This window comes from Falco peregrinus, chromosome 7, assembly GCF_023634155.1.
Source record: "Falco peregrinus isolate bFalPer1 chromosome 7, bFalPer1.pri, whole genome shotgun sequence".
NCBI lineage: Eukaryota > Metazoa > Chordata > Aves > Falconiformes > Falconidae > Falco > Falco peregrinus.
Window position 1 is genome coordinate 11655437 of NC_073727.1, and position 19602 is coordinate 11675038.

Consider the following 19602-nt stretch of genomic DNA (forward strand, 5'->3'; position numbering starts at 1 on the left):
GTGGCAGGTCTCAGTTTCCTGAGCAGTAAACTGATGGGCAATAATAAATGCATTGGGGAAATTAATATAATGCTTGAAAAAACTTCACAGAATTTGCAATGAGAGGGCTAAGGAACAAGCGCAGCTCATATGCATATTCCTGAATCTGATTTTAAACGCCAGAAATTAGTGACAGCTCAGTGTTGACTCCTGGCTGATTTCACTGTTAGTCTGTGAAATCTTTGTAGCCTCATCTCGTTGTTCCTTCCCCCAGAAACAGGGGGTCTTCAACACAGAATAAACATCATCCCAATGTAAGCTCCATTTACAGACCTCAGTGGCATGGCTGTGTGCTTTGAGATCATCCGCTGAAGATTGCCACAGCCATCTACCTTTTCTCCAAAGTAGCTCCAGCACCAGTTCAGAAAAGCCTGGGTATTAAAAGCTCTTCCCCCGCACACCTAGAAAAGCATCCCCAAAGGACTTCCCGGCTCCAGCTGAGGATGAGATGTAGAGGAGGAGGATGCAATGGGGGGGGGGAGGGGTGCATGAGGAAGGCTCTGCAGGGAGCTCCCCAAGAGGGGTTTCCTTGCCCTCAGTGGTACCCAGCAGTGTGCAAGAGTCCCGGCCTCTCGACGGGGCAGTGCCGTGCCCTGCCAAGGTTCAGTCCCAAATAAAGCCAGTTGCATCAGGAGCTTGGCTCTGAACAGGGACAGGTTCAGCTGCTGAGCCGAGCTTCTAAATTGCTTCCAAAATTGCACACAGGCAGCAGAAAGAAACTGGGAAACGGTGTTTGGGAAGGGGAAGGCAGGCTTAGGAACCACCAGCAGTAGGCTGCGGTTGCTTCCCTCTCTGCTGGCACCTTGGCTTGTCCTCACTTTTACCGGTCCAGGAAGAGCACTGGCTTGGAGGATGAGCAGCCGGGCCCCATCCTCCCTGCCTCTCACCCAGAAGCCACAGCCTTCACTGCCTCTTTAAGTCAGGGTAGGGGGGACCTCGTGGGGAGCCTTCCTATGGGGAATGTGATGGGAGAATGCAGTCCAGACTCAGGGAACAGCATCCCTAATATGGTCTCAGCTGCGCTGACTGGCTGGGGGCTCCCAGGGGAGGAATAGAGCCCCCTATAAAAGCACCCAGGTCCTCCCACAAAGGCAAACCTCCCCGGGCTTTAGGAGAGCTAGAGAGAGGCTTGCTTGATATGGGAATTCTGTCTGCCTTTTGGAGATTATCCAAGCTTTCTTGGGTTTCACACAGTGCAAGGTGGTGGCCTGGGCTGTGCGTGACCCGGTGGATGCCAACAGAGAAAGCCCCTTTTCAAGTAGCACGTGGCTCCTGCCAGCATCACTCTGCAGAAGAAACCTGCTGGCACTCCCCTGCCATGGGTACCTCCCTGCCATGGGCACCCTGCCTTGCTCCCTGCTCCTGGCCACTGCAGCGGCAGCACACACCTCCAAGGGTGCAGACCAGTGCCACCACAGCAGCCCCCACCTTGTTGCTCCCCTCCGTGGCAGGACCCGCAGCAGCTCTGCTTTGGTTTTCCTTCTTCTATATCTGCCCAAGTGCCCATTCGTCTGCTACACCGATCACCTCATGCCATCCGCATCCTAAACAGCCTCCTTGGCTCCCAGAGCTGCATGTGGGAACCCCCACCCTGCAGTGCCAGCTACGGCTGGACCCTGCCCGTGCCAGTGCCGCAGTGTGCCCAGCACACACCGTTTCTCCCCTGCCTTACCGGTGGCAGGGAGGTAGCAGCCCCGGGGAACCAACCCTGGCAGCTCTGATGAGTCTGGGGAAGGCACCAGGCCCAGGATGGATCACCTGTGAGCTGGGGTGACTGGTGCACCCAGGTTCAGCCCCAGCTTTTCCCTATAGCGTGCACATGGCAGACGCTTGGAGGAATGCATGTGCTAGGTACCTGCTGGGATGTCGATCCCAAAAGTAGCACCAGTACCCCCCACATGGCCAACATGAACAAGTGGCAGAAAGGATGGTGCTCTTCTAACAAGTCTTCCCTGCCCCGGCTCATTAAAAAAAAAAAAAAAAAAAAAAAAAAAGGAAGAAAAAAGAAAGAAGGAAAACACTACTCCTTCAGAGAGCACCACAAACGTGTGGGCAGTCATGCTGTGGTGCCCGCTTAGAACAGGGCGGTGGGGGCTGAATGCAGCCCCGTGGAAACAGCGCCCGGGAGGGGGGCTAGCGCAGGCAGCCACCGCTGTGACAAACACAGAAAAGGGCCTTGAACAGAATGTCACTGTCATGAAGGCATTCTCTCAGGTCTCACAGAAGAGCTAGGATGGAAATGCATTAAAAGCATCTGCGGCAGGGGGGTGGGGTGGGAGGAGAGAGAGGTCTATTTTTAACCCCTTGGAAGTCTGCAGATGTGCGAAGCCCATGTGTGTGGGTCTCTGCAGCTAGCGAGAGGCGTGCGCTCAGCCGTTCTGCTATCCGACTGGGAAAGCCAGTGTAGTCAGGGTTCATTTAGCCCCCCGTGAGGAGGAAGATTAAAGTCTTACCGTGCCCCTTCGGCTCGGTAGCAGCCCCAGCCAGCAGCCTGCGCACACGCCTACATGCTGAGCACAACCAAGTGGAAACCAGCTTCGCAGTTTTCTTTTTGGAAAAAGCCACATGGGGTCTGGGTTTGTAACCTCGGCATCACCAGGCTCTGCCGGTGGGAGGGATGTGGCAGCAGTGCTGCTGCAAGGCCAGGCATCCTGGGGAGGGTGAGACACGTGCCAGTGACCCACCGGTAGCCGTGACCAGCAGGACAGCACTGTGGCAGAGGCTCAGCCCATCTGCCAGCACCACTGCGAAGCTGGCGGGCTGGACACCAGCCATCCTGGACTGTGATCTGCCATTGCCCTGCGCCCCACCGCCCCTTCTGCATGGGCGGCAGGCAACATGCACCTGCCAACCCAGGCCTCCTCCGTTTCTGTAATTAAACCACCAGCCTACCTTGGTGGTGGGGTAGGGGGTTTCTGCAGCCCCTCATGCTGTCCAGCACTTTGTAGAATCTCCCATCATGCCTTAAGGGCTTCCTCGTTGCTTCCTGGGAGAAAAGCTAGCTGTTCATCAAAACACAGTACTGATTTACAGTGCAGAACAGCAAACACTGCGGCCATTTCCCCAGGTCTCTCCGGATTAAAATTTTAATACATTTGTCTCCAGGCACCTCTTTGTCTGCTCTAGTGCTCTCCATCCTAAAATACCCCAGCAAAGCAAGCCTCCTCACAAGGATAGTCACCAAAATGGCCAGCCGCTCTCCAACAGCAGCTACAGACCTTGTGCTGTCCTTAGAAAAAGGATACCTCAAATCTGCCGTCACATGGCTTGGCCCTGGGATTTTGGTTCTCAGAGGACAGGGAGCAAGCGCAACCCATGCCCAGCAGAAGAAGCCCCAACTTGAAACACTGCATCTCCCCCAGGCACCAGAATTTATCACGAGAATGGTTTTGACAAATGGATACCCTTGAAAAAAACCTGTGCACCACTTGTGACAGCTTCCCTAGAGAGTGCTGACATCTGTGTATATTGTTTATAATGAATTATCTACTCGGCACAGGAAACCTGCTGGCTCTGGAGAGCGGTGTTAGGTGACTTTCATCTCCCCAGCTTGCTCGTGTGAATCCAGCCTGAGCCGCCAGTGAACCAGACCTCTCCCTGCACAGCCCACCGTGGTGCCCTGAGCCCTCAGTGGCACCAAGGCAGCTGGGGCTGGGACCCCCTTCTCCCCGCCACCCCACGCAAAATGAGCCATTGGTCTTCAGAAACACTGCTGTACGTGTCAGCTAGGCTGCAGGTGGAGCGTTGCGTGCCGGTTTCCCCTCTGAGGGGGCCAAGGGCGCTGTGGGGTGCTGGTTTCAGGACAGCAAAGGAGCTGGCTGTGCAGCTTGCAGACTCCTGCCCCAGCACTGACACTCACTCGCTGCCCCGACAAGAAAGAAACGATTCCTGCTGCACCCGCTGCTCACCCTGGATCAGGGGTGATGGACAACGTGAGGGAATTTGAGGGATACGGAACTAAAAAAGCTGTGCTGAGCCGAGCTCATCAGAAAAGCTCAGTACCAGTTCATGCCTGCTGAGAGGCAACACAAGAGTTATCGACGAGCAAACCTGAGCTCTGCATTTTGGTAGCAGTGACTGATGAGGCAGATGGCTTTACTCCTGAGGGAGAGGAGACTGGGAGATTGGGATGCTGGGTTGTGCTCCTGGCACTCCCACAACGTTGTGGGCATCCCTGCTGTCCCCACGCTCCGGCTTGCCCACCCGTGCAAAGGCAGAGCAGCATCTTCCTGTGGCTGTGAAATGCCAACTAATTTATTGCTGTACCACTGTCCGAACAGCCCTGCGTGACAGCTTTGGTACACTGTCCCCATGCTGCTCAGGCTGACCGCCTGCCCCGAGACCTCTGCGGAGGGAGGGGCTCAGCAAAGTCAAATAAATGCTATGGCATCCCAGCCTTGCGGAGCTGGGCAGGAAAGAAATTGCTTGCCTATGCCGTCCTTCAGAGTCAGACAATTTCCACCAGAAAGCGGTTAGGAGGCACACAGAAAGAGGCAAGCAGGAGCAAAACCAGTACCTTCAGTCACTGAAGTCTCAGAAATGGGCACCTCTGCAACCCCACCGATTAGCTTTCCAAGGAATATTATGAACGTGCTGGACATGCCTACCTCGATATTCATAATTTTACAGCTATCCCCTAAGGCTCCAAGGAAGACAGAGAAGTAGATCTCCTGTAGAAATAGCCCTCCGTCCCTCCTCTATCAAACTTCTCCATCGAGAGGAGCAAGGCCACATGAACCGGAGATTCTCCCTGGACGTTGCTCAGGGGACAAGCCTGGCCAAGAGATACAAGTAGAAAGAGGCTTCATTAAATATAGAAAATAATGAGCAATCTAATTTCCCAAGATACAGCAGCTGTGCCGGCACAGGGCTCCATGGCCAGCAGAGGCAGAAGGACACCGTGCCTGGCTACTTCAGCGTCACCAGACAGTGAAATAGAAAGGCCTCAGCCAATCTGGTTTCTTGAAGCGGACTTCTGATTACCTGGGGGTTTGCACAGTCATTCTAGACACCTTTGCCTGTCCCATTGAGCCTGAATACTGATTTACATGTAAGGAACTTTGTGTATGTCTGTGTATGCCACCAAACTGTGTTTTATGAAAGATCTTTGGGGCTACGGGCTGCTCCTGAAGCACCACCAACTGCACCACCCCGCCTTCTGTGAAGGCAGACATGACCCTTCGGCCCCAAGGTAGCTCCAAAGATGAGGATGAACGCGTGTCCCAGTCATTTGCAGACGACCACCACAGAAAAACGGCTGACAGGGAAAAAGATGATCGTGCATTCACCCAAACCACCCTTTAAAACCACTTTACATGTCTTTGTCCCTCTTTGCCTGTTGTCTGTGGGGAGGAGATGGGCAAAACAGGTCAGGACTCTTCCTTCTGCCTTTGGTGGCACTGCTGCTGGGCTCCCCAGTACAATTTCCACCGTGTACCCCATGTCCCTTTGCCTCCTCACCCCTGCCCTCCGCCTGCTCGATGGGGAGCTGTGCACCGCTCTGCACGAGTCACAGATCTGGGCATTTGAAGGAAACACCAAGCAGGACTCCCTGCGTGACCCAGCAGCTGTGCACGAGGGGTCTGGCTGGGTCCTTGTTGAGGTGGGGGGGGCCCATCTCTGCCCCACTCAAGGCAGTAGCAGCGGGGGCACAAGGAGCTTTTTCCTCCTTGTTGCAGGGAGCAACACAAGGGCAGAGACCATGTGCCGGAGGTGGAAACCGATGCAGTGTCCGGGAGGGCTTCGGCAGCCCAGCATCTGGTAACACCCCCTTTTCCCTGGCTTCAGCTGGAGCCCCGGGAAGGAGGACGCAGCTCTAGAGATGTGTCTGCTTGCCCTCCTGCGTGTCTAATCCCTGTCAGCACCGAGGCACCCCATGGCGGGCAGCCGGTCGGTGGGCAGCGACCCGGAAAGAGCTCTCGTGTGTGGCGTGGCCCTGGGCAGATGCCAGCGGGGACCCCCACTGAGACTCTGCTCCTCACCACCAGCAGGGGTATGGACCGGCTCCAGCAGCTCCACGGCCTCCCTCCAGGCACTGTGCATGGGGAGCGAACCGCCAGCGTGACTGCAGGTGGGTTGGTGGGCATGCTTCCCTGGGGAAACCTCACCCTGCTCCTCCACGCGGCCCAAAACACAGCTCGGCTCAGGCAAGCCCTCGCTCTGCTCACCGTTCCCCACCCTGTGCCCAGCAGACTGAAGTTGACCGCTGCCTCCCGGACTTTTTCACGGTGAAAAAGCCAAATGGCACATTAGCTCTGCTCTTCAGAAGGCGGCAGGCACGCGGAGATTTGCTGTGCCCTTTCTGACTTCCCTTACTCTTCTAAATTATTCCCTGCGTCCCATAATACGCCATCAGAATCCCCTCCGCAATTTGGAAGGCTTATTTAGCAAGTCAGATATAGCAAGGCATGACTTTATAAATAGAGTGGGGCATGGTTGGGGACTGTGCAACGTGACTCACAAGTCAAACTGGCAGTGAAGAACTTATCAGACATTTGCTTTAAATATTCATTTAGCAATACCAAACCCTGCTCACAGTTACTCTTACCATATAAAAATATTGTTCCCATATGCAGTTAGTGTATTTATGGTACTTTCTCCAAAATGACTCAGAAGCCACTTACCGCCTTGCTGGTCAGAGGTAAACCAGGGTTGGAAAGGAAAATACCTCCTCGGAGCTTAAGCCTGCCCTCACTTCCAGCTCTGCAGCTCAGCACTCTTTCCCAGCACAAAGCTGATGGGAAGACGGTTGGTTATATCATAAAACATTTTCTCCGTAAATGCTTCTTTTTCCACCCATGTATCTTATTTGTCAAAGCCACTACTCCTACAGAATACCCGTGGTCTAGACTTGGGACTTACTGCTTTTCAGTTTTCTTCTAAACCCTCATTTTCTCAACTGGTCCTTAATTCAGACTGATTCTTCCATAGAAAATGGAGAAAAATAGATAGGAATTATGAAATCAGCAATAAAGTCTGTACAGAACAGGCAATAAAGGCATACATCTTACGCGTTTCAGGAAAATAATTTTTTTTTTTAATCTTTTTCTTCCAGCTGATCATTTCATGGCCTTAAGCCATGCCAGGTTCTGGATGTACAACAATAAAATTAATGATTTCCTCTTCCTACCTTCGGCTTCCTCATCTGATTGCTTTTATTGCTGTGGCTTTGTTTCTTAATCTGGGACCTGATCATGCAAGCACTTAAACACTAACCAAACCCGTTGTCCTCTCAGCGGCAAGAGGATTACTCACATGAATCAAGTCCAGCACATTTGCAAATCATTAAATCAAGGGTTGGTCTAACCCAGCAGAGGGCATCTGAGACTGGTTAAATGGGCTGAAACTTTGCTGCAGTGCTGAAACAGGCCAAATCTGACCTGCAGAAATAATAAAAATTAATACTCAGTGTAATGTCAGTACAAGACCCCTGGGAGCCTCCTCCACCATTCCTGCGCTGCAGATCATCCCAGATGCCTTCTCCTTACGTGGTCGCAGCTCCACGTCCACAGCTCCCATCCTGTCCTTGCCCAGACCCCCCTGCCCAGGCATGAGCCCTCCCCATGCCGTCTGCTGACCCTGCAATATTTTCCGTGTTATTCTTTGCTCTCCCCTTTTTATTTTTAAACAATGATGCACGTGCAGCAGGTGTGCTCCCCGGGCTGCCCGGAGTCCTGCTGCAGCCTTTGCCACGGGAAGCTGCAGCTGATGGAGACACCAAGCACCTCCAGTCCGGGCAGAGCTACACCTGGTTTCTGGATCCCAGTCAAGATGTGACAGGAGTTACGTCAGTTAATTCTCCACACAGGAACATAGGCAGCAGACACTAAGAAAAAATAAAGCGAAGTGTCAGCAGAGGTTAAGCACCTCAAGCATTAAATGACACCCTTTTTAACTTGGACTGTGGATTTTAGCACCAAGTTCCACTTAATGCCATATTTTCCTGCCTAAGCAGGTCAATCTTTATCAACCTGTTTGGCATTTAACCCCTCACACGTGAACGAGGGCATTGTAACTCCTTGACCACGCAGCCCGGGGCGGGCTGGCTTCAGCGGGCTAACAAAAATAAAGGGAAGAGGGAGTAAATCTCAGAGTAGTAGGTCTGAAATCAATTGCCATGTTTTTTCCTAAAACATTTATCCCAAGAGAGATTTCTCATATTCTCTCCAAGTTGACCCGATTGAATACTGCAGTCGTCCTAAATTTGCCACTTTTGTTAGGTCTGAAGAACAATCTCATCCCACAGGGCTCTTGCAGGCCAAGCACGGAGGCATCACACCTAAAGCAGGGACAGAAGCTGCTGGTGTTTTGGGTTCTGGTGTGGACAGTTTGGGGGGGAAAGCTGCAGGTCCGGGCTGCCAGCAAGTCAATGGACTCTCCAGAGGCACCACCGGAGATCTCTGGCATCGCTGGCAGCTACTGCAGCCTCCGGCTTGTGGCCACAGCTGGAAAAGGTTCAGATTTCAAGACTTTCTCTGGTATTTGTGCCAGGAAACTGGGCTGCATGACTTTCAGAGCTAATTTTAGGATTGCAAGTATTTCACATTCCCCAAACACCTTCTATGACAACATCTCAAACCCCTTCATGAACATTAGCTATTCCTCCTTATCTTCCTTCGAGACAGAAAACAGAAAAGCTGCTTTGCTGGCAACAAACAGAACCACAAGTGTTGACTTGCTCATGATCGCAGAGGAAAGCCATGATGAGGTTGGTATGGGAAAGGAGAAAAGGGAAAGAAAACCAACCTCCCAATGTAAACTGCTCAGTTCCTGCAGTCACAGAGACACGGCATACCACCTGCAGCAGTGCTGCTGGGATCATGTAGGAGCACCACCATCACTGCTTCAAAATGGTTGTGGTTAGGGAGCTTTGGTAGCTCTCTGTTGGGTTTTTTTTGGGGGGGGATAAAGGTTTCCAGGACAAAAAAAAAAAAACTTTTGGAGGAAATATCCTGTTCTACAGCCTTTTGAAAATTGCCTCAATCCTCACACAACCACTCTGAATAACTCATGGCAAGAAAGCGGATGGCCTCAGCACCTGGACCACACTTCATTTTCAGCATGGGATGCTGTGCAGAGCACGCAGAGCTCCCTGCTGCACCCTTTGGCTGCACCCCACAAGCGATAGCCCAGTGACAGCGTTGTCCATCACCAGCACACTCAAACCGGTTTAGACCCTCATGTCTCTGTTATTGTAACCATTCTTTGTGATTATGGTTGCTAAAGGGAGTAAAAAAAAATTTCTTACAGAAGCAGGTACAGCTGCTCTGGGAAATCTTGTTGCCTTCTTTTGGGTTGATCTGCTTCAGACCTCCCCCGACTTGTGTGGCCTCCCACCCCATTCCTCCCCTCCCTCTGCAGACAGGCATCTCCCTGCAGCCACAGGGAGGTTTGGGAAGGGCAGGACTGTCCTGTCATTGCCTGCTCCCCCAGCACGGCTGGCAGCGCTGTGGGTCCTGCACCGTGCCAGTGACCAGCCCTTCCTGCGCTCTCTGGGCATCCCCTTCCCAGTGCTGACCTGGCCAACGCAACACCAGCAGCCTCAGCTCAGCACCGGCCACCGCTACTGGCAATGTAAACTCATTTTAGTTCGCACTCAGATAGATCAGGTCTGTGTCTGAGGGACCAGTAGGTGTGAGATGGAAGGGCCACTGTCTCCCGTAACCAGAGCAGAGGTGCCTGTGGGAGCACCCTTGTCCCTGCCTGCGTGTGCCAGGCACCGGGGCAGCTCTTCCCCTGGGAAAAGGAAAGACCTGCATCCATAGGGAGGTCCATTACACCCCTGGACCTGAACCCCTACTCACAGCGCTCCTGCTTTGGTGAAAGAGGACAACCTAACGAGCAGAGCTATGAGGCACAACCTCCTTGGCAAACAAGGCAGGTCCACACACCTGGGTGAGCTGGGGTCAAGGCCTGATGCCTGTAGCCAGTGGCTTGAGGCTGCTCATCTCTGAGCACATTTGGGAGCCCCTCTATAAGGTAGTCCTCCCCCTTTTCCCTCCAGCAGTGAGGTTTCTCAGCTTTAAAGCCTTGTTTTCCCTGGAAGGGAGAGAAGCTGCTGGAAGCCAAGTAGCGAGGGCACGGAGGGGCAGGGAGAGCATGTTTAGAGGGTATTGCGGATGGGAGGGATGTGCCAAGGAAGAGCGCTGCTTCCAGGGATCTATATATATGCAGGTCCCCGAGGTGGGGTTACCGAGAGGCTCATTCCCAGGCTGCCTGCGGCACTCCCTGAACAGCGGCGGCCAGAGCTGCCTCTGCACCACACGCTTTATTTTCAGAGCATGGCCTTGGGCGGCTGATTCCAGATGGGGTTCGGCTGTGGTCCCTGCAGGCACAAGAGGACAAGTTGCCCAGGGTGGCTGCAGCGCTGGAGGTTTGCACGCTGCTGGCCCCAGTTCTGCACTGGGCACTGTAGCTTCAAGGCTGACAGGATGCCCTGGGGGAGGGGGAAGAGGAGACCCCCTGGGCAGTAAAAGGTTTCTCCATCATCTGCTCATCTCCGTAACACATAGCGCATGTCCCCAGCGGGAGCCAGCAGCGCTCCCGGCTTTCCTGGCTGCACAGCAATCATCAGAAGCTGCTTTATTTTTCAGGCCCTAAGCAACTGAAAAACAGCCTTTGCCAGCTGCAATTGCAATCGGTTCCCCAGGCTTCAAGCTGGACCCTTTTGGTCCCCTCAAAGGCTGTTCTCCCCCTGAGGGACTGAAGAGGATCCCCAAAGCTGCCAGCAGTTCCCAGGAAAGAGCGTGAGGCCGGGGGATGCTCCGAAGGGCCCTGTCGCTAAAGCTGGCCACCTTGCCCGGCGTCTGTCCACGTGGGAGCCCTCCACACCAGCACTGCCTGCAGTTACCCATCAGCTGATCAACAGGCTACAGTCACCCTCATGTGCTCCTTTCTCCAGCCCCCAAAGGTGCACCATGGAAATCTATACATCTGAGCAGCTCTTTTAATCATCTTTTAAGGAAAAATACCTGTTCGGTTCAAAAAGAAAGAAAGAAACCCTAACAGGTAATGTCCCACTTGATTAATTTTTTTCTGTGGATTAATGAAAGAGAAACAGCAAAATTTATTTCTATAAAATAAAAGCACTGAAGTTTTGAAGGGCTGTGCTTTGAATGGCTTTGTTTTCCTGATTCACTTCCAAAAATAAAGGTTGCCACAGAATTTGTTGTTTAGGAGTTTCCTGTGAAAACTAATGGTAATTGTCAAGTGGCCTCTATTTTGTCATTTTACTAAATCACATTGAACAAATATTACTGGCCAAATGTCCATGGGAGATTCCCAGTCAGCCAGGTACACAGTGGTGCTGCAGTGGTGTCGGCACGGAGAGGGTGTTCGGGGCCTCTCAGCAAAGCCAAACCCAGTCAAAGTGCTTTTTGTTTCTGTGGTTTTGGAGCCCAAGGGGAGAAATGTGTCAGGGTGCCAGCTCCCTTTCCCAAACGGGGAGCAGAGCCATGACATTCTGTGGGAGGTAGCCCATGCTGGACCACATTCTGCTCCCTGTGCAATGCAGATTATCACGTTAGCAAAATCTCTATTGAAATGAAATTATGAAGTACCTTTGGTGCCCTCATCTGTAGTAGCATAGGGCTGTGGCGATGCAGAAGATCACGTGTTGTGACGGAAACGTAGGAACTAAGTAGAAAACCACCCACGAAGGGCTGGCTCTGCTACTAGCATCTAAGTGCCTGTGTCTTTCAATAAACTGCCATTTTGCCTTCCTCTCCATGAGAACCTGAGTGCTGATGGTCCCTCAGGTGCTGCGCTGAGGTTTGGACACGTCGTAAGCTGCTACACTCATCTTCTCCAGAATTCCCTTTGCTCTGCTCAGAGGCTCCCTCAAACCCGTCCCTCAGAATACAGGTTTTCCCTGTTACTTGGCTTCTTCAATAGTTTTGCTGATGGCACCTGCAGACCCTGAAGAAGCTGACACCAAAATCCAGTCATGACTGTGCCTCCCGAGCTCATTTAAGCAGCCCCACATATTTTTTGTCCCCTCGAGGATGCTTTCTTTCTCCATTTTTTCTATCCCTTGGTGATATTTGCATCCAGGGCAGCTCCTTGAGTTGCCTACTGGGTGTAGCTGTGGAGCCAGGCTTCGGTGGGCTGTCCTGCGCTGGTCCAGCCCCAGAGGATGCAGGCTGCGGAGCAAGCAGTGAGCTACAGCCCCAAAGGATGCTGCGGTGCAAGCCGGAGCCATTCTGCCATCGCTCTCCCTGCCACAGCACATGGGTGTCCTGCATCCCTATGTCTATTCCCTTTACTCCTCTGTGGTCATATTTATTCCTTTGCCTCTCTCAAAACAAAGGATGCTGGTCCTGGCAGTCCTTGCCTGCCACCAACAGCGCTGTTACAGGCACAGGGAGGATAATTACATTGTACAATGAAGACCAAACCCAGACTGCTATGACAAGTGAAATATCCTGGAACAGCTTCCCAATGCTGGAGCTTGTGAGCCATGTGGAAATCCAGCTCGCCTGTTTCTAAAAAATATGCGTCTTCGATTGCCGAAAATCCTAAACTCAAATAAAAGGCTGGTTTCAGATTAAAAAACAGTTTTTGGTTTAAAATTAAACCCTGAATAGGTTTGATTTCGTAGGCTTAAAAATTTGTTGCACCTCAGTTCATCGCACAACAAAACCAACAAAGCAGTCATTTTTTTCAGCTGTAAAAATGCACTTTTTCACACTTAACAGGATGAAATCGGCACTAAGACTACCGAGAATACCTGATGCTGTAGAGCAGGACGAGACAAAATGCTGCTGTTAGCAGACAACGAGATGCCAGTGGCAGCACCAGCCTCCTTGTGCGAGGCAGTGTCCATGTAACGCCCGGGCTGCTGGAGGACTGCCCTCTGCCCACAGCTGCACTCAGGAGTGGTCCGGAACCCAAGTCTGGCACTGCAAAACCTAGGTCTTCATTCAGAGGGAGCAAGCATCCCCTGCTCCCACTGATTTTGATCAGGCTGGAGAGTGGGGGTGTCTGGCTTAACATCACTTTCCCCAAAAATCAGCCCCTTCTGTTGTGGGTTCAGACCCTAACTTTAATCACGCAGGTGGAAAAGCTGAATCTGTGCTGGTACCCACAGTGAGTGTTGTCTGATCCACGAGGCTGCTTTTCTATCTTTACTTTTATCTGTGCTTTTTAATAAAATAACAGAAGCAGGTCCTAAAATCCATCTCATAACACCACTTAAGCCACAATTGAACCTGAGATCAGGGGTCAAGTACTGAGGGCTTAACGTTATGAAGCCTCATTCAGATGAAACACGTGCCACTACCCAACAACTTGCACAAACAGCAAGTAAAAGCTCGTGTTTTGTTTTTAAGAAGCAACAGTGTTCCTGCTTTCTGGTCCAACCCCAGTCACTCAAAGAGGGATCTTGGCTCAGGAGCTCCTTCCTAGGGCTGCCTCAAGGCCTCCCTGCCCCCAGATACCAGGGAAGGATCAGGCCAGCTCTTCCCGCAGGCTCTTCCTTTGGGATGGGGCTAAAAAAAATTGTACTCACTTACAGGTCTCGCTTTAATGCAGGTAAACCCAGCCAAAATGTGAAGCAAGTGCACCCTCAGCATAGTCACAGCAGAGCAAAAAAGCTTCCTGGGCTGGAAGTTTAGCTGAAAATCATCATCTTTTTTACCCAGCACTGCTCCCACAGCAAAGGGACACCCCAAAACTCAAGCGCTGCTTTCCTGCCAGCACCCTTTGCTCCAGGAGTCCTCCTCCAAAGGCTGCCGGCTCCTGCATGTGTGCCCTCCCCCAGGGAGATGTGCCAAGGCTAGCAAGGCTTTAGGGTGGCTCCTCAAGGGACCTAAGTACCTGGTGGGGGTGGGGGGACAGTAGAAGCAAAGGGGGGGCCCCAGAGCCCCCTGCCCCAGTAAGAGAGAAATGAGACAGGCAGGCAGGGGCAGCTTCCCCACTGCCCGCCCTGCTCTGCCTCCTCTAGGCAGCCGTGCAGGGGGAAGCCCCTGGGGTTTTCCTTCGGGTTCCCAGGGAGTCCCTGTGTGAAGGATCTGGCCCTGGGAGGGTGGAGAAGAGGGTTGTCCCTTTGCAGGCAGCCCCTCGTGTGTGACCACTGCAAAGGGCAAACGTTGTCAGGCAGGGTGAGGAAGTGGCCCCGGCTGCCCTCGGCACACCAGGGACAGCATGGTGGCAGGAGGGTTTCCCATAAGCGGAGTGGAAAGCTCTTTATTTAACCTGCACATGCCACCTGCCCTCAGCCCCAGCCATGCCTCCATCCATCATGCCTTGGAGCTGCACAAGCATGCCAGGGCTACTTTTTTGGCAAGTGGAACCAAATAAAATCTTTTGCAAGCCAAGACTCCAGGTAACCCTTTCCCACCCTGGGTCTAGGGGGAAGCACGTTACAGAGCAGCGGGCACCCACCTTGTAGCGGCATGATGCAAGGCACAGCCACCACCAGGCTGCTCTCAGCCCCGCTGGGCTCTCTGCAACCCAAGCAAGTCCCACAGAGCTGGCTCCTGTAGCTGGGGTCCCCTCCCCTCCACAGCCCTCCTCCCGCCTAGGGAGGTCCAGCCCCACCACCCCCTGCCCTCACCATTAGATGACACGCTACGTCAGCGAGTGATGGAAGAACCCCCACAAATGAAGACATGAACCACATGAGGGGTGTGACAGAATGACTGATGATTTAATGCTTCTTGAAGTTTTTTGTTTCCTTCCACAGGGCGTTGGTTTTAAAAACAAACAAAACGAGGTAAAATAAATTAATTTATGTACACTTTACATACACTGTGTCACGTGGAGCTTTGCAGCAACAGTAACCAGAAATCGTTACAAAATAGAAAGTTACATGGCTGTTGCAGGTCCTCGGCAACCTGCAACCTAGAAGGTTGTCATCCTGAGCGTGGCTGGCAAAGTGATCATGTAAACATGTTTAGAAGCATTTACGGTGGACAATGGATGGGCCAGCCTCATCGTATTCCTGCTTTGTGATCCACATCTGCTGGAAGGTGGACAGGGAGGCCAGGATAGAGCCACCGATCCAGACAGAGTACTTACGCTCAGGTGGGGCGATGATCTAGAAAAAGCCAAGAATACAGAGATCAGGAAACAAGCAACCGCTGTGGGTGGCCCGCACGGGGGCACGCACAGGTAACCCGCTTGCTGTTTGCGGGAGGGCAAGAGAAGGCTGCTCCTGCGCCTGGGTCCTTCGTGGTCCAGCCTTACCTTGATCTTCATTGTGCTGGGGGCCAGGGCCGTGATCTCCTTTTGCATGCGGTCAGCAATACCTGGGTACATGGTGGTACCCCCAGACATGACATTGTTGGCGTACAGGTCCTTCCTGATGTCAATGTCGCACTTCATGATGCTGTTGTAGGTGGTCTCATGGATCCCTGCAGACTCCATACCTGGGGGCAGAGAAGGAGAGAAACGCAGGCACAAGTTCAGCGCAAAGCGAGAGCTCTACAGGAGGACTCTGGAGAAAAGGGAGAGCTGGTAGGGGAGGAGAGAGGGAGAGGGGGCACACGCACCAATGAAGGAAGGCTGGAAGAGTGTTTCTGGGCAGCGGAAACGTTCATTGCCGATGGTGATGACCTGCCCATCAGGCAGCTCGTAGCTCTTTTCAAGGGAGGAGGAAGAGGCAGCGGTGGCCATCTCGTTCTCAAAGTCCAGCGCCACGTAGCACAGCTTCTCCTTGATGTCACGGACAATCTCACGCTCAGCTGTTGGGGGGAAGCAAAGGCATCAGTGCTTGCAAAGGAGGAACAGTGAAGGCTTGCATCTCCTCCACAGGTCCGCCAGGACTCTGTACCCCCAAGCACAGACAAGCTCCCGACAGGGAGGGAGCGCTCACAGGACTTGCAACGGGACATGAGGCTATGGCATCCCTGGAGCTGCAAGGGCTAGAAGCAACGGGGGATGTTTTACAGGAGGGAATAGTGCTTACCTGTGGTGACGAAGGAATAGCCACGCTCAGTCAAGATCTTCATCAGGTAGTCGGTGAGGTCCCGGCCGGCCAGATCCAAGCGCATGATGGCATGGGGCAGGGCGTACCCTTCATAGATGGGGACATTGTGTGTCACACCATCACCGGAGTCCAGCACGATACCTGAGGGAACAAAAAGCAGCCACCTGAGATGTAGCCCACAGAGGGTCCTGCCCTGGGGGGGCTGAGCACTTGCCAGCTGTAGGGGACCAGTGCCGGGCACCCTCGCTCGGGGAAGGGGGGCCGGCGGGACACTCGCACTCACCAGTGGTACGGCCAGAGGCGTACAGGGACAGCACAGCCTGGATGGCCACATACATGGCAGGGACGTTGAAGGTCTCAAACATGATCTGGGTCATCTTTTCACGGTTGGCTTTGGGGTTAAGGGGGGCCTCAGTGAGCAGGGTGGGGTGCTCCTCAGGGGCGACGCGCAGCTCGTTGTAGAAGGTGTGGTGCCAGATCTTCTCCATGTCGTCCCAGTTTGTGATGATGCCGTGTTCAATGGGGTACTTCAGGGTCAGGATGCCTCTCTTGCTCTGGGCTTCATCTCCTACGTAGGAGTCTTTCTGACCCATACCCACCATGACGCCCTGTGGGGGAGGAAAGGGGGGGGCTCGGCGACCTGTCCACGGGCGGCAGCGCGGGGCTCCCTGGCGGGCCGGGCGTCCTCCCTGCAGGCCGAGGGCTGGGAGGCGGTGGCGGGGCCCGGCGGGGGGCTCGGAGGGGGACGTCGCCATACCTGGTGGCGGGGGCGGCCCACGATGGAGGGGAACACGGCCCTGGGGGCATCATCCCCGGCGAAGCCGGCCTTCACCAGGCCGGAGCCGTTGTCGCACACGAGCGCGGTGGTCTCGTCCTCGTCGCACATGGCGTCGGCTGTCTGCGGGGCACAGGGTGCGGGCTGAGCCTGGCGGCCGGCGGCGGCCGCACACGGGGGCGGCGGGGCCGGGGCTTACCTGGGCTGGCTGCGGGCTCCGCGCGTCGGGCCGCTGGCAGAGAGGCCTCCCGCTCCTCGCCGGGCAGCTCGTGGGCCGCGCCGGCCGCCGGCCTTTTATCGCGGCGGGCGGCGGCCCCGGCCGGCCCCCAGGAATGCGGCCCCGGCCGTCGCCATATTTGGGCGTCGGGCCCGGCGCGGCCCCGGCCCGGCGCTGCCCAAAGAAGGCGCTGCTGGCGGCGGCCCAGGTGAGCCGGGCCCGGCCGTATAAGGCGCGTCTGCCGGGCCCCCCCCGCCGCGGCCGAAATAATCCCGCGGCACCGCCGGGCCCGCTAAGGGCAGAGCAGGTGGGGGCCGGCGCGGCGGCGCCGCCGGGGCAGGGCGGGGGAGCGGGCCCGGGCCCGCCGGGGCGTGAGGGCGGAGCGGGCCGCGGCCCTGCCCGCGGCTGCGGGGGCCGGGGGAGGCCGGGGCAGGCCGGGCCTTCGGGGGCCGCGGAGGGGCCTTCCCCGCCGGTGAGGTGGGGACGGGGAGCTGCGGGGGCCGGCGAAGCGACGAGGCAGAGCCGGGTCTGCACATCGTGCCACGGTGGGTGCAAAAGCCACGGCGTTACGCGCCGAGCTAAGCCGCGCCATTCTTCCTTTGCGGTGGTTTACAAATGGAAAATAAATGCGTGGGGTAGCATCTGTCAGACAAACGCCTGCAGCGAAGCCTGGCGAAGCGTTAATCCTGGTGACCAGCTGATCCCAGAGCTCTGCCTGACGCGGCCGTGAATGCTGGTGCCGTCACCGAGTGGCGGCTGCGAGGCAGGAGCCCACCAGCCATCGCTGCGGCTCACCCTCTCCGACCAGAGTGTGGGCTCATGGGCAAGGCATCTCTGACGAGCTGAGGGTGCTATGCAAGGAGGAGGAACAGCTCGTCTCCTTCAGCTATGGATACCAAAGCAGAGGGTCCACCTGGGACGCTTGGAAGACGTTAGACATTCTGGTTACCGATAAAAAGAAGACGCAGTCACACGAGCAGCCCTGCCAATGAGCCGACGCAAATCAACCTTCAAGACCTGTGAGGGCACAACTGGCCCAAGGGTAAATCCTTTTAAAACTTAGGGAGTCGGGAGAGGAGGAAGAAGAAACAGTAAGCCAGAAGTACTCAAGCTGCAAGGAGTCTCCCGCAAGTGAAGGCATTTCTGCAGCTGATTTCCTCTGCTGCAAGGCAGAGCAGACGGGTCAACAGAGAAGCAGGCTTTTCTCCTCCTTTATTTGATTTCTGCATCTTCCAGCTTGGCAGCATTTCTCTTTACCTCTGGCAGCGCTCTATTTCATTCTCCTATAGATTTTCAGTTCTTGTCAAGTTATTGTATTGAAGTACGCGAGGGATAAAACATGCTATTCTCTCATACTGCTCTGCAACTTGTCATGTTATTCTTCAGTTCTGTCATCGACAACTGGTAGTACAAAAATCGGAAGTCTGAAAGCACTTAAAGGCATCACGGCCATTGAATCTATTTACAGAACTGTAATGCTCCATCACAGTTTCCAAAATACAGTCAGTTGTGTTGAATCAGAAATCAAGTAACGGAAAGCCCAACGTCACTGAAAGATAAACATTCTTAATCCTACAATGAAACCCGATGCAAGCATAAACCCCACTTCATCCCTTCTGTTTCCCTTAATTTTCTCTCCACCCCAATCTAGTTTACAACAAAATGCCCAATGGCAGTGTTAACATTCTTACAGTTCTGCATAAAAGATCATTTTCCATGGGTAGGTCAGATACTTAACTGGACTCTAAGTAAATTTGGCTTTGGTGCCAAGTCAGAAAACGTTTGAAGTTAGTTTCCAGAACAGAGCTGGGCACAAAGAAGATCACTATCCACAATGTGTAGCTTCTGAAATTGATCACAAATGACAACAGACAAGCTTTCCTGCTGCTCTGGTGACAACAGAAGATAGAAGCATGGACATTCTGTGCCGTGTATTTTCTGTTTCTGAGAAAACTATTTAAGAAGCAACATATACTTCCTTACTCAAAAGGAGTTACCCATACTCCTTAAGCCATTTTAACCAAAACAGGAATCTCTCTGTCCCAAGTTTGTATTTATTATGCTTGGAAACAACCTAGAGCTCTGGCATGACCTTTGATGTGCAGTGGTAAACGAAGGCATCTTCCCCATACAGTAATCTGAGACAGGAGTTCTGCACCAGAACAGCTTATTACATAATGAAATGGAGGGCAGAGAAGAGAAAGAGCCCCAGATCCCAGCCTCTTGAAGCTTTCCAACAGAATAGCGAACCAGCTCAACGTTCCTTATACAAGACCATTAAACTTCAGTTTAGACGTGGAAGTTATTTTAACGAGGCTTTATTTAACTGATCTCCTTGCCCATAGGCTTCTGTTTTGGCAATAGTCAAATGGAAAGCTGTTGCACAAATGCCAAACACCTCTCAACCCAGCAGCGGAATAAACATTAGTTGTGAAGCCTACATGGCTAATAAGTTTCCCGAGACCCTGGAGAACGCTTTTGCACCAACTGGACTAAACCCATCCCAGTGGGGAAGCCAGGCACCTTGGAACAGATGGATAGCGAAAGATGAACAGGAACGCCTGCTTCTGGAGCAAGCTTTCTGGGGCTCACCCTGCTGCTCCTGACAGAATACAGCAGACAGTCTGGGAAGATATGAGATAT

At 53.6% G+C, this 19602-nt stretch overlaps 1 protein-coding gene across 1 annotated transcript; it reads right to left on the reverse strand.

Annotated features, from left to right (window-relative positions):
* Positions 1-14660: 14660 nt before the first annotated feature.
* ACTA1 (actin alpha 1, skeletal muscle) lies at positions 14661-17254 on the reverse strand. The gene is made up of 7 exons (XM_055811324.1): positions 16942-17254; positions 16725-16865; positions 16251-16575; positions 15947-16108; positions 15531-15722; positions 15226-15407; positions 14661-15076 (listed from the first exon to the last, which is right to left on the reverse strand). Exons 2-7 carry the CDS (start codon positions 16851-16853, stop codon positions 14933-14935), a joined length of 1134 nt encoding a protein of 377 aa, XP_055667299.1. The 5' UTR covers positions 16854-16865; positions 16942-17254; the 3' UTR covers positions 14661-14932.
* Positions 17255-19602: the final 2348 nt, after the last annotated feature.